The sequence below is a fragment of the Esox lucius genome, chromosome 17 (genome assembly GCF_011004845.1).
Source record: "Esox lucius isolate fEsoLuc1 chromosome 17, fEsoLuc1.pri, whole genome shotgun sequence".
In the NCBI taxonomy this organism is placed as follows: Eukaryota; Metazoa; Chordata; class Actinopteri; order Esociformes; family Esocidae; genus Esox; species Esox lucius.
In genome coordinates, this window is record NC_047585.1 from 16,639,842 (window position 1) to 16,654,325 (window position 14,484).

General features: G+C 37.9%; 1 protein-coding gene across 2 annotated transcripts; it reads left to right on the plus strand.

The window, feature by feature from the left end:
• Window positions 1–950: 950 nt before the first annotated feature.
• On the plus strand, window positions 951–14,484 carry LOC105017437 (eukaryotic translation initiation factor 4E type 3). 2 transcript variants are annotated; one of them, XM_010882063.3, is made up of 8 exons: window positions 1,203–1,277; window positions 9,160–9,312; window positions 10,300–10,372; window positions 11,285–11,379; window positions 11,458–11,518; window positions 11,626–11,692; window positions 11,954–12,109; window positions 13,017–14,484. In XM_010882063.3, the coding sequence occupies exons 4-8, from the start codon at window positions 11,354–11,356 to the stop codon at window positions 13,061–13,063; spliced, it is 357 nt and encodes a 118-aa protein (XP_010880365.1). In that variant the 5' UTR covers window positions 1,203–1,277; window positions 9,160–9,312; window positions 10,300–10,372; window positions 11,285–11,353; the 3' UTR covers window positions 13,064–14,484. The 2 variants fall into 2 exon arrangements, with proteins under 2 accessions (XP_010880364.1, XP_010880365.1); XM_010882062.4 differs by lacking the exon at window positions 9,160–9,312 and having other exon boundaries at window positions 951–1,277.

A 14,484-nucleotide genomic window follows, 5' to 3' on the forward strand; every position in this document is an offset into this window, starting at 1 on the left:
TCAGCCAATCAATCTTCAGGATTTGAACCTCCTAGTTCATAATCCACATTATAAACTGTGTGCGGTTTACATCCTGAATGCTGTTTGGTTGATAGTAATTAGGACGGATACTAAGCTATAGTTATGACTTCATAGCACTTTTTACTGATTTGCATCTGGTTTATGGTCTTATTACTATCTTCTGGGAATGATGGCTGGTATCTGACTGCCACAGTATAATGGAAAGAAACTAATAATGGCACATTTTAATATCCATAATGCAACACACTTTAAAAGTCAAAACAAAATGACTGAAACACACCCATCCACACAGGAATGGTCATGTTCACAAGATTCAAAACTACTTCAGGCAACTCCCCACTTGACTGATCTGCAGATTACCTTGAATTTTAAACTACTCATTGTTATTAGATTAGTCAGCCAATTACGATTTAACCATGATACTTGCGGTTGTATTCTCAAATACTGCCATTACATATATAATACACTTTTATTTTGAAGTTTTCCTCATTACAATCCGCTTGTTCTGCTAACTAGCAATGGGCATTCGGGGTCTTTTTAGTGAGACGGCTCTTCTGGTTTGTTTACCTGAAAGAGCCGGCTCATTCGGTTCTTCGTTCAAAAGCTAATAATTATCCCCCAAACAAAAAACAAAACCAAAAAATATCTGTAAGGCATAGGCGAGATTTACAGGATAATTATGTTGATCGTTAAACACACGTTCAAAAAGGTTCAATCTCAACCCTAAAGGTTCCATCTTATCTGACATAGGCTAATAATTACATCTCCGGCTGATTCTTTACTGGAAAAATGCACGTGAAACACAAATACGCACTCTCCTCACTATTTATGGATTATATATTGCGGATATTTAGTGAATACTTTTTCACATTATCTGCAAATAATAGTAGTTTGATCTTAAAAATTAAGGTGCCAAATTACGTCTCCTACTGTTCGGTTCCCAACTTTCACCAAGAGCTTTTCAAAAAGAACCGTTCGTTCACGAGCGACCCATCACTACCGCTGCCGACACTGTTGATTAATACTTAGCGAAACCGCTAACAGTAGTTGCGTTGAGAGCTACGCCGAGCGGTATTAGTTTTAGATTTTTCTCTGAAAATGGCGGTTCCTGCGGGTACTAATCCCCAGACCAACACAGCAAACCCATCGGAAAACGATATTCACATTGACGAGAAAGAATTGGAAAACCTCACAAAGCATCACGAAGACGGTTCAACGTTCCCCTTGCACTCTCCATGGACATTTTGGCTTGACAGGTAATAACATAAACCTATGAAAGACCAACCAAAATCTCAATTATCTACCGTTTTGTGTAACACAGTTAATTCTCAAAAGAAAGAAACGAAACGTGAATAGACGAGCGAATAAAATCACTGTCGGCCTTGCATAATTAGCATATATCTTCCGCATATATTGTAGCTAACGCGTTAGCTAACTAAGTATACTAATTTCCATCAAATGTGCTGCCTTTTTTTGCTAACGTGACTAGTAAAGTTAGGTAGTCTATTTTGTATCAGAAAAATTGCGTTATAACCACAATTTAGTTACTAACGAGAATCTTCTCAACATTCCGGAATGCGCGGAGACGACAACGCGACATTGTCGAAAGTAGTGATGTGCAGTACGTGAACGATTCATTGTTTTTGAACGACTCTTTTGAGTTTCTCGACAGCAACGAGTGTTTTTTTTTCTGACTCTTAGACATGAATTGATCGTTCGAACGGCTGGCAATGTATCTGTGGTTTTCATACTGAACATGTTTTGATTATACGATTATATTTGTTTGATTTCATTACAAATTAACGGTAGTCTTCCAGCTCTAGTTTTGTCTGACTTAGTTTGTCTGAATATTCAAGGTTAAGTTTCTTGATACCATCAGACCAATTCACTTTTGGCTAAGTTGTTTTCCGTCCAATCAGATCAACCCTGATATAGGCAAGGTGACTAGGTTTTAAGTTTGAGCCATGTTGGCCCTAGTTGGTACCCTAATAAAATCTGATTTAAAAGGTGGTAAACAAAGTTGGTTGGTTGAACAATAAATCGTTAATGAGTGTGGGGTTTGTGGACATAATACAGCTCCGGAAAAAATTTGGACCACTGCACTTTTTCTTTACTTTCCAAAAATGTTGATAAGGAAAGTTTTGAGTGAGGAACATACGCATTTGATTTGTAATGGTGTCTTCATTTTAATCCTTCTGTTCCTCACTCAAAACCTTCCTTTTCGACTTTTTTGGAAAGGAAAGAAAAAGGTGTAGTGTCTCTTAATTTTTTCCGGAGCTGTACTATGGCTAAGAACTGTTCTTAGGCACGGCGCATTGTAGAGTTTGTGGAAACAGTGCTTAATCATGATATATTACCAATATTCCACCAACTCCTGAGATGCCTTTTTGCGATTCTAAAACGGTTATCAATTTGGATAAGCAAAAAAGTAATATTGCGTAATTACGATTGTACGCGAATGAGCCAAATCTTTATGACCACCTGCATAATATGCTGTCGGTCCTCCGTGTGCCGCCAAAAACAGCGCCGAACCACCGAGGCAGGGCCTCTACAAGACCTGTGGTACAGCACCAAGACATTAGCAGCAGATCCTTCAAGTCCTGTAGTTGCGAGGTGGAACAGCCATGGATTGGACTAATTGGTCCAGTTGGATTGAGATCTGGGGAATTTGGAGGCCATGGCAATACCTTGAAATTAATGTTCTTCAAACCATTCCAATACGAACGTGTGCAGTGTGGCATGGTGCAATATCCTGCTAAAAGAGGCCATCAGGGAATACCATTGCCATGAAGGGGTATACCTGATCTGCAACAATGTTTAGATAGGTGCTGGGTCCAATGCTAACATTTCTTTGGTCTGAAATCTACTGGCCCTAACTGAATTTAAAGATATATATGTATACAATTATATAATTGTTTTACAGATATATCATATAATCAGAATATTGATTTATGCCAAAAATGTGCATGTGATGAGACATGAGAGCTGATACGAGCAATTGCTGTTAACATACTTATGATGCACATCATTACTTATTAATATATGTATATCAAAATATTAGCTACTATAAGTATTGTCATCTTTGGATGAAGATGCTTGCTTCTTTGATGTGACATAAAATAATTAAAATAAAATAATTGAATGAATGTATTTATAGTAACAAATATGGTGCAATACAGTACTTGCACAGTTGAGTGACAGGCTTATTTTGCTTCACTGCTAGCAAGCGCTTAGGTAGGGGTAGTTAACATGACACTTACTGTTGAGAAACCATGTCCGTATGGTTTCTCAATCCGTATTCAACAGACTGTCATGGATGTAGTCCGTGAATGGCTTCTCCCTCTTCACAACATGATAGGCAGTCGTATTTCGTTTTACAATTTGGCTACGCGTGCCGCATCATTTATTCGGGTTGAATGAATGGCGTGCCCCTAATTGAGCAAACGGGCCAGTGACTGTCTTTGTCTACTGTCCCAACGTTAGGTCTTACTGGCTCCGGGCCATCGTTAATGTTGAACCCGGGATAGGTGGCACGTGTCAAATTGAAGTCCACACGAATGCCCACACCCAGGGTTTTACAGCAGAACATTGCCCAGAGCATCACCCTTGTCGTCCTCACACAGTGCGTCCTGGTGCCATCACTTTCCCAGGTAAACGGTGCACACATATATGGCCGTCCAGGTGATGTAAAAGAAAACAGGACTCATTGGACCAGGCAACCTTCCACTACTCCCAAGGTCCAGTTTCGATGCTCGCGCGCCCATTGTAGGTCATTTCAAGGATGGACAGGGGTCATCATGGGCACTCCGAACGGTGTGCGGCTACGCAGCCCCATACGCAGCAGTGTTGTGACATATTGCTCCCGTAACCATCATAAACATTTTCTGTGACTTCTGCCACAGGAGACCTTTTATTGGTTCGGACCAGACAGGATAGCCTTCGTTGCCATCGTGCATTGATGAGCCTTTGGTGCCCAACACCCTGTCGCCGGTTTATGTCTGTCCTTGGAGCACTGGCAGTAGGTACTCACCACTGCTGATCAGGACCAATCCACAAGCCTTGCCGTTTCAGAGATGCTCTGACCTAGTCATCTGGCCATAACAATTCCTCCTACATCCAACACATTGACTACAAGAACTGATTGTTCGCTTGCCATCTAATCTACACAGACCTTGACATGTACCCTTGTTAGATTATCAATATTATTCGCTTCACCTGTGAGCAGTGTTGGGGGTAATGCGTTACAGTAGTCCGACTACTTTTTAATGGTATCGAGTAACGTAACTAATTAGTTATTTAAGTAATCCCTTACTATTTACTTTTTCAAGTAAATAACACGCTTCTCAATTTCCCTCAGTGCAACCAACGTAGCTTTACGTAGCGTTTATTTTTTTATGGCAACAAAGGATGTAAAGATGGCAGCACCAGCACTTCCTGCTAAAGTTTTATGATACACCTACCAAAGCCACGCACCCGCATGCACCCTGCCTCCATTAATGTTAAATCGATACATACCATCGACAAGCAATTTGTGCAGTGGCACTGGCGAAACCACCGGGGTGGCAGCTGGCCTCCTAAAGAAATGTCTTACCACCCCAGTTGTCAGGATTATCTACTAGAATATTTTTTTTTCTACTTTAGTTGTCAGTCTCTATGGTGATCCATTCCAATATGTTTGAGTCCCCCCTTCCCCGTAAAATGGTTGAGTCCCGGAGTCCGCCTGCTCCCCCTCCCTTCCATTAAAAACACTGGGTGTAGGTCCATGAAAAGCAACAAAAGCAACAGAGCAGTCAAGATTGCACTAAACTAGCCTAGCAGTAGTGAAAGAAGGTACTGCTGCACGTTTACTAAATATACGATCCAAAATGTTATAATCTTGCATTAGCAGCAGCCATTTATTATTGTTTAGATAGATAATGCTTGTCCTGATAGCTAGCAAAGGGGCACTGAACAATGTTGATGTAGCTTGCTTTGGATCATTCAATTGTTAATTTCATCTGTGGATAAAGTTAAGGTATATCTGCTACAGAAATTCTAAATTAGTCATCTCTATAACATCAACAAAATGGGATGTTTGGTCATGTGATAAACAGTTGTATTTTTGTTAGTATTTTGAATTGTTACTTTATATCCTCAGTATAATTAGTGTATGTGAATTTCAAGCAAAATAAGGCATTCATTTTCAGGATGCATTGATAAAAAAAATAAGTGACTTAAAATATTTGTATCAACTCAAAAAATACATGACTGTGCGTTGGTGCAAAACAATTCTAAACTAGGTTTAAATATACTGAAATTCAGAAGAAAATACATTTCAGTTAGGTATCTGCACCTATAACTTCCCACAGAGCTGTCAAACGCTCTTCTCCACCCACACGCTAGAAATCCTAACTGATGGACATAATCTGCATGGTATCTGGTGAGACGTTTCTAACATTGGTATAAAATCCCTTATTCAGATTGTGGAATCAAAATATTGTGCAAAAAGATAATAGTCATAAAAATAATTATGTTGTGGCTCATGTAATTGCGATCAGGCAATTATGTAATAATTGCGACAGCCCTAATGCCAACCCTGTCAACTTTCCACTCTTCTGCCACCCTATGTAAAATGTTCTAGAAACGCCACTGTGCCGCCATATGTGATTACTTGAGATAATAGGATTGGTCACTTGCTGTATAATGATTGATCATGTTATATGTAATTACACGATAACCCATTAAATGTGTGCCTTCTATTTTTATGAGACCAACACGTAAAAATATATTCAAAAGACTTAAGTAATATCTTACTTTCTACAGCAAGTAACATAGTAATGTAACTTTATGGGAACTGTAACTACTAACTGTAATAAGTGTCAAACCTTAGCACTGGCTGTGAGTGGACATAATATGTTAACTTTAAATGTTTATTATAAGCATCCTGCACTTATTGACGTTCCAGTTTTGCAATATTTAAGGGATATCTTTGTTGATCTTGGTTAGGTTTTCAGTAGTGTCAAGGTCTGCATTCATCGCTGGCCACTTCAGAACAGTCCAGTGTTTCCTCTTTAGGCATTTCATAGTGTTTTTGCAATATCAAACCTCCCCCACAGCATAATCGAATCCTCCCCCCAGTTTCACTATGATTCAGGGCCGCCACTACATTCACATAAAAGGAATTTGGCCAGCATGACACAGTTTAATGCAATTGATGATACAGCAATTGTGGAAACTCTAAAATAACTTAAGCTGTCCAGCTTCTGCCCTGATACTTTGCCTACAATATTTTTTTAAATATGCTTCTGGCTGCTTGGCGATTGATCTACTGCAAATATTTTACAGCTCTCTCTTATCAGGCAATTTTCCAAGAGCCTTTAAAAAAGCATTCATTAAGCTTTTAAAAAAGCCCTTGTTTAATAATCAAGTACAGACCTATATCAAATTTTGCCTTCATAGGTTTCAAACAAATTAGCAATTTTTTAAACTCAAATGTTTACTTTGACACTTTCCAATCAGGATTTTGTCCCCATCACAGCCCTGAGACTGTCCTTATCAAAGTTTTAAACGACATTCGTCTAAACACTGATTCTGGTAAAATGTCAATCCTACGGTTATTGGACCTTTGTGTGGCGTTTGACACAGTTGTCCACAATATCTGTCTTGGGGCATCTTTAATTTAACATTTATATGCTATTGTTAGCCCAAATCATGCAAAGCAACAAAATTGTTTATAATAATTTATGCAGATGACACCAACATTTATATTGCTCTCTCACATACTGACTGTGTGAGTAACTCCACCAAATCTGATTGGATGGTCCAGAACTTTCTTCAACTAAATAAGGATAAAACTGAAAATTGTCTTTGGTGCCAATGGCAAGAGCATGACGATCAGTGATTACCTGGACACACTGTCCATTAAGGCTAAAACCGAAGTTAGAAATCTTGGTAATTATGGATTCTGATCTGAATTTCAATAGCCATGTAAAATCAGTGACAAAATCAGCCTTTTTTTACCTTCAAAACATAGCTACAATTCAAGGATTCATGTCCAGACCTGATCTAGAAAAACATATCCACGGTTTTATCACCAGTAGGTTGGAATACTGTAATGGCCTTTTTTCAGGTCTCTAAAAAATTGTTGCTCATTTAAAAAGCTGCTTCTCGAGTTCTAACAAAAACGAAGAAAGCTGAATTCGATACAACAAATTCTTAGGTCTCTGCACTGGCTTCCTGTATCGTTTATAAATCACACAATGGTTCAGGGCCAAGTTACATCTCAGACCTAGAACCCTCTAAATCTCTCAGGTCATTGGGGTCTGGTCTGCTTATCACCCCAGAGTAAGTACAAAGGTTGGTGAGGCAGCCTTTGGTCATTATGCTGCCTCACCAGAAAATCTTGCTCTGTTGTTGACCATTTTTAAGTCTAGGCAAAAAAAAATAATGTTCTTGGTTTGCCTAGCCTTTTTACATAAAGAAATGCAGGCAAACACTTCTAGCCATCACTGAGCTTACTGCACCTTTCAACTTCCCCGCTATTTCAACACTGGGTTAAACATTGACCTCAAATAATAATGACGTTGTACACGTTCAAAGCACCATGTACCAGCAGCTGCTAAGCAAGCTCACTACATCATCCAATCTCATAAATATTTTATTGTTGGGAAAGTCTTATTTTCACTGAATGCTACATTTAGTCATCAGCCAACACAGCATTGATGTGTAGTGTCGAAGAGACTACTTCTATTATTGGTCACAACATTTCACCCAGTGTTTTGACTTGTTTAGGTTTTTAGATGTTACGTCAGGCCTGTGCCTGCTTCAGGCAGTGGGATCTTCATATGTTTACCAATAACAAAATGAATTCAAACACCCTAGGGGTATTCCATAAAAATGCCTCAACAGATTCCGGGTTTCCTGAACATATCTGGCTTCACTTCCAGGAGTTGCTGAGTTTTCGGTTCCAGAATGTTTTGTTCTCATTTAAATAATTAGGTTAAGTTAATTAGGTTAATCTGCTCCCAGAATGTTATTGAATACGTGTTGTCATGAAAAAACCTTTATGAAATTAATAAAACTCCTATATTGGCTTTGCAATACCATTGCAGTTGTTACATACTGTAGGATACTGCAATTTAGGTTATAGGCTTGAAAATTTATATTATTAGTGTTGCTATAAAAGTCCTATATATTTAAAAAGTTTTCATGGGGCGTGTGCCTACAACTTTGATAAGTCAAGCCATGTCACTTACAAATTTATTCTGTCAGTTATTTTCTGAAAGGCCATTAGGATGTAGTGGCAGTGGTGTTGCTAAATTATTACTTATGAGAATTCACAAAGCGATATAGCTTGTATAGCTTCAGGAAAACTGCTTTGTTTTACATTGATATATACAAGTACGTGTAGAGTTAAGTTGGCCAGAGACTGCCTGTTTGGAAAAATGACGTTCCAGAATAAATTATTCTAAAAGACCAAGGTCCAAGAATTTGTAATGCAAGGTGCACAATAGAGGCACCAATGTCAGTTGGATCTTCTGCGTTGTTGCTATAGTTGATCAGGTTTCACTTTCTGAAGTCGAAAACTCAGTTTGCTCAAATTTCAAAAATGACTTTCTGGAATACCCTTCTGAACACAGCACTTGCTGTCAATTATGGCTTTGCTGCCTATGGTACTAAGATCCTTGAATGTGTCGAAGTCCTCATGAAATTAACCGATCATTAAGGCATTTTGGAGTGTAGTATTCTACCAACTGCCCTAACACTTTCTCATAAAGGTTATGGGTTTACCATCAGGAAAACAACCTCAAACATACAAAAAAGGCACCATAACATATACTATTTGGGGTGTTCATTCCAAATTTGGGATCTGGGATTTGAGACCTGAAAATAGCAGTCAAGGGCACCTTTCGTAGATTTCAGAATTTCAGCAGTTTGTTCTAAAATACATGGGGTGAACTGCAAGTAGAAAGGTACATATTGAAAAAATGTAGTTCTTGAAATGTCTAATATTTTGGTATCCACGTACAGTATGTATTTGTTTAACATTGAACATAATTTTTGGCATGGACCTGCATTATGCAATTATTTTACTAGTTTGGAAAGAAAAAGGACTCATTCTCTTTTGTTCCTGTTTCCAACGCACAATATGTTATCAAGAGGGTTGAGGCCCATGCCACTGTAGTCAACCTCCCTGGGCATGGCTGCAAGAGGAAAACCCTGATGGAATATCACCATTAACGATTGTTCAGGTGGTGGAGAAAGCACCTTGATCAACTGCTTCACAGATACAAGCTGACCTTCTGACACAAGGTATGTCAGTTTCTTCACCATCTGTCACCAACACAGTGTAAGGGGACACCCATTGGCGGAGAAACATAACGCTTCACTGGAATTTGCCAAAACGCATACGAAATGAAGCCTTCAAAGAACAGAACATCTTCCCCCAAGTCGAACATGAAGGTTCAGTGTTTCATAAGAGGTTGCTTTGCTGCCTCTTGCACTGGGTGCCTTGAACGTGTGCATGGCATCATGAGATCAGGAGAATACCAAGGCATTTTGAAGCGCAATGTCGAACCCAGTGTCATCAAACGTCTTGGGATTTCCAGCAGGAAAATTACCCCAAAAACAATTCAAAAAGCACCCCGGAATAGTTCATTTCTAAATGCTGTACTGTTCTGAAGGGGCCAACATCTAAATGAAAACCTGTACAGAGATCTGAAAATAACGGTTGCGCGTTACCCTTCAAATCTGGGTGAACTGGAGCTGTTTGCAAAGGAAGAATGGTCCAAAGTAAGCAATGGCTTAACAAAGCGCTTTTTGGCTGGCCTACTAAATACACTCTAGGTTGTCAAGTCTGTCGATGTCATTAATTTATCATATTATTGTCATATTAGGTTCTTAATCGAAAACCTAGGTTCTGTAACATTAACACCGAAATAAAGAATTGTGGAGACCAAATTTGAATTGCAACTTATTTTTAAGAGACAATGTTATTTGCAGAAAGCGCAAGTGGGTCAGTATATTTGTCTACGACTGTACATATTTTAATGAATAATTCCTCATGTTTAATTTACATAATCCTATCGTTGTCATGTACTTACCCACGATTACCACAGATTTTCAATATTTTACCCCTTTTCTCATCATTTCTAGGCTTAACTATTAGTGCAGTCAAGGAATAATGATTTACAAATAGGATATACAGCTTCAATGTGCCCAAATAACATTTTACTTTGATACATGCTGCAGTACTCATCTATGTTGTTAAGAAGCAGCTTGTGTGTGTTTTTCGGTCAGATCATTGCCAGGAACAACAGCAGCAGAGTGTGAATCCAATCTGAAAAAGATCTACACAGTACAAAACGTTCAGGTGAGTACTGTGAATTTTCGTTTATCTCCCCCAAGTTGGCTATTCACATCAATGGTTCACTTTATGACTGTCTGACTAGCATGAAAACACAAAGATTAGCGACGCGTGGTTTGACTCATAACCTGCAGACCAATGTTTTATGGATGAAGGGAGTTTGGATTAAATTATACAACAAGCCTATTACTTTTTGGCAATTATCTGTGATTAAAAACTTAGGTCTAAAACATAGTCTAAATTTAAGTTGCCAACAACTGTGTGTGTGTTCTTCTTTCTCCTAAACAGAGATGTATTGGTTTAGTCAGCAGGTTAGTTACAGTCCATCATTCATTCATCTCTAAGTCAATGTTAAGGAGTGATGTTAGGGTTTATCTGACCTGTCTTCATACCAGAACATGTTTGCGAATTGTAGCTAAATATTGTGAGACTGTATTATTTTGCTGTTGTTCACTTTTGTTCAAAGTATCTGCCTAAATATAGAGTATACAGATAAGCGTTCCTAAGGATCCCATATATAGCCTACTCCAGTCTGTTATGCTTGGTGCTATGCTTGAGCAACAGATAATTAGAAAATAAGATGCCAAATGTAAATTGTTTTTTTGATTGTGCAAATGTTGTTGCTTAGAGAAACCTATTGCTTTTTTTTCACAACTTTGCTTTGTATTAAACTCTAAGGGCAGTATGCCTTACGTTAAACTGTAAGGGCATTCGGCTACTACAAGCTCATGTTCTGTATTTGTAGTTCAGGTTTCAGGCTTCCATATTTTTCCTGTCAGCTATAAGGTGTTGGAAAATAAACTCTGTTCCCTTGCTCTGTTGCATTGCGAGCGACTTTATAGCATCAAGACAAATTGCTTTAAAGTATGTGGTTGTTTGTTTCATGTTAATTTGTTTCTAATGCTCTTTTTTGAGCAGAGTTTCTGGAGTGTATACAACAATATCCCTCCTGTGATTGCCCTGCCTCTGAGATGTAGCTATCACTTAATGCGTGGGGAGAGGCGGCCTCTGTGGTAAGTCGACTATTTGCCACTGAAATAAAACTAATATCTTTTATATTTTTTGGCTCGCTAAACGTAACTTTCCAACAGGGAAGAAGAAAGTAACTCAAAAGGAGGGGTCTGGAAGATGAAAATACCTAAAGAAAGCACGGTATGTGTTTACAACCTTTATTCTTAATAAGACTTTTATTAATTCTGTTATACTGACCATCTTACTGAATTGGTTCTTTTAAAGACTCGTAATTTTTTTCCCATCAGTTGGCGGTATGGAAGGAGCTGTTACTTGCTACAATTGGAGAGCAGTTTGCGGATTATTGTGCTTCAGGTGAGTTCTAACTAATAAACCAATGTTTAGTAAAATTTTTGAAGAGTCTTGTGACTTGTATTGTTACATCGTAAAGAAACTCATGCCAATAAGCTAATGGGCCTATTTTGCTTGCATCTCTAAGTTTTAACAAATGAGTCCTCAGTACATACTATGCTTTAGCAAAAGAGCCTGCAGACTGATCTTTTTGCACTAATACTAAAACATTTTCCATTAATGATGTTCAGTTTTTTACTTTTGATGTATGTATTTTTTAAACAGAGGATGAAGTTGTTGGTGTCAGCGTTAGTATTCGAGACCGAGATGATGTTGTTCAAGTCTGGAATGGAAACGCATCGCTTGCTAGTGAAGCAAACATCTTAGGGAAAGTCTATGAACTACTCCCCCACATTACATTCAAAGCAGTGTTTTATAAATGTAAGTAATATGGTCTCTTGTAATTTTCTGCTTATACTTTTATCTAGCAGTACATTTGACATCTTAATATGTTTTGGATACCTTACTGTTATGGGCTAAACTCACCAGGGTCAAGCGTGAAGATAATTTGAAGCCTTTTTTTAATATGCAGCCATAGTGTTTGTAAATTATATTTCTCCCTTCCTTTGCGTTTAAGTTTATTTAATTTTGTATTTTTTGTTACAGAGAAAATTAAGCGATCACTTACTTTTGACCACAATACATTAGGAAAGCGTGTTAGAAAATGCCCCAAATGTATTAATTACATAAAAAGTACCATCATTTGTTTCAAAGATTTTGTTTTAAAAAGACAATACAAAAGGTGAAGTCTATGAAATGGTTTAGGTGTCCGACCTGTAGCCCTGTTTATGTCCAAACAGACCAGAAGTGGCAGTGCTTGGGCATTGTCTGAAGCCTCTTCCACATTGTAGTGTTTGGTCAAACAACAACTAGAAAACTTGACTAAACAAAATCTGGCAGTATTTGATACAAGGAATTACTGTCAGAGAACCTGTTTGTCCAAAGAAGCGGCATTGGACCTGTACCCTATCCAAATAAGTAATTGTTAGCTAAGCTTTTTGGGTCATTGTAGCAAGTATCTTACATTATGTCATGATTAGGTGTCCAGTACATCCATCCTGAAGCTTTTCATGCCCATTCAAGAATGCAGTTGTAACCAGAAACAAGGATTTAACAAAAGAGTAATACAAAAACATTAGAATCTGGTGAAACTTTGACAAGCTTTTAGCTGCTTCTCTCTGCCTACATCACTCAACCCTGCTGAGTTTTGCCAATTTATTTATGAAAAATGAAAGATCATCTCTGCCTGTCAAGAGTGTACGTTGAACTTGAGTGTTTTGTTTTTCAGCCCACAGGGAACATCATGCCTTTGAAGGTGGACGTTCACGACATTAGCATCTGCAGTTCTTTTTTTGGACTTAATCTGCTCTCCTGCACTCAATCAAACATATAATTTTAAAAACCGTACAACGAAAACCGAGGAACACTTCTTAGAATGTTATTGATATATATATTTTTATAGATTCAAGTGGCTGAGATTTCAGTCTGATGCCTTTTATCTAATTTTTAATTTTTTGCTTGATGTTTGTTGTTTTAGAATTCTTTGATCATGATGGTAATTTGCTCTATCACTGCCCTGCTTTTCCCAGCTTTGCATGCTTTGGACCTGGCAGAAGATTGAATTCCCTACTGTAAATACCTTTGGCATACCATATTGAGATGGTTAAAATCCATAGCTGGTAAATTGTGTATTCTAGCATGGGCATTGCCACTGAAAACATACACCATTTTAATGTAGTCATCAGGAGTGATAATCCCAGTGAGGTCCCATTCAGCCTATTTATTAGACCTGATGTTATTACTTTAACATGTAGCAGTCCTGCCCATATGGGAACAAGAGATATAATGACAGGGTTTTACTAAACTAGCCTGGAGTACACCAGGCTTAAATGGGGAGGGAGGCGCGCTCTTCTAACATTAACTGGTAATCAGTGCCAATATGTTGCGTTGTCATGGTGAATTTCCTGCAACATTTTTCTACATTTTTTTTTGGAATAACAATACATGTGAAAACCTAGGATTTTTAAGTTATCATGTGCTTAATTTGTTTTGAGCTTGTCTTCAAAATTGAATGCAATCGACACTAACCCACCTGACTGCTTGGGACAATAACAGGACTCCCTCATTGGCACTGATACACAGATGAGACGTCTTTCCATGTCTCTAGCACACCCCAGTACACATTGTTTTTTTTGTTTTGTTTTTCAGATAGTGCCACATCTAAAATGCTAGGATTTTTTTTCATAGCTTTTAGCATTTTTTTGACACAACACTTTTAATGTTAAAATGTATTAATTCTAAGTCCCTGGACATTATGAATTATGGTTGTGCTTTTGGTTGTCAAGCTGTTCATTTGCAATCGGCATGAGCATGTCTGTATATATTTTTTTCTCTACTTCCAGTACTGTTTAAATACTGTTCAGCACATTTAAGTTTTGAAAGTGTTGCAAAAGGATTTCTTGGAAATCCTTTAGGGTGAATACAATTATTAATAAGTTCATATTTACCATATTGCAATGCAATTTGTCTCAGTTTTTCCCATTCTACCATCACATAACTTTCATCAGAACACACACATGCACACATGTACAGTGCTTTTGGTAACTATTCTCTTTCTCCACATATGAAAACATAATTTATATTTGATTTAATGTATTTTTAGTGTCATCAAGCTACTCAGTACCCCATAATGACCAAGCAATACCAAATTATCGAAAAAAAACTTTTGCCATGACATTAAATTGAGCTCCGATATA

Excerpts from the sequence above, each read along its gene's own strand:
- LOC105017437 (XM_010882062.4), top strand. The coding sequence starts at position 1,120 with ATGGCGGTTCCTGCGGGTACTAATCCCCAGACCAACACAGCAAACCCA. Across the intron at positions 10,373-11,284 it reads ACACAGTACAAAACGTTCAG|AGTTTCTGGAGTGTATACAA; the intron begins GTGAGTACTGTG and ends TTTTTTGAGCAG. Across the intron at positions 11,693-11,953 it reads TGCGGATTATTGTGCTTCAG|AGGATGAAGTTGTTGGTGTC; the intron begins GTGAGTTCTAAC and ends TTTTTTAAACAG.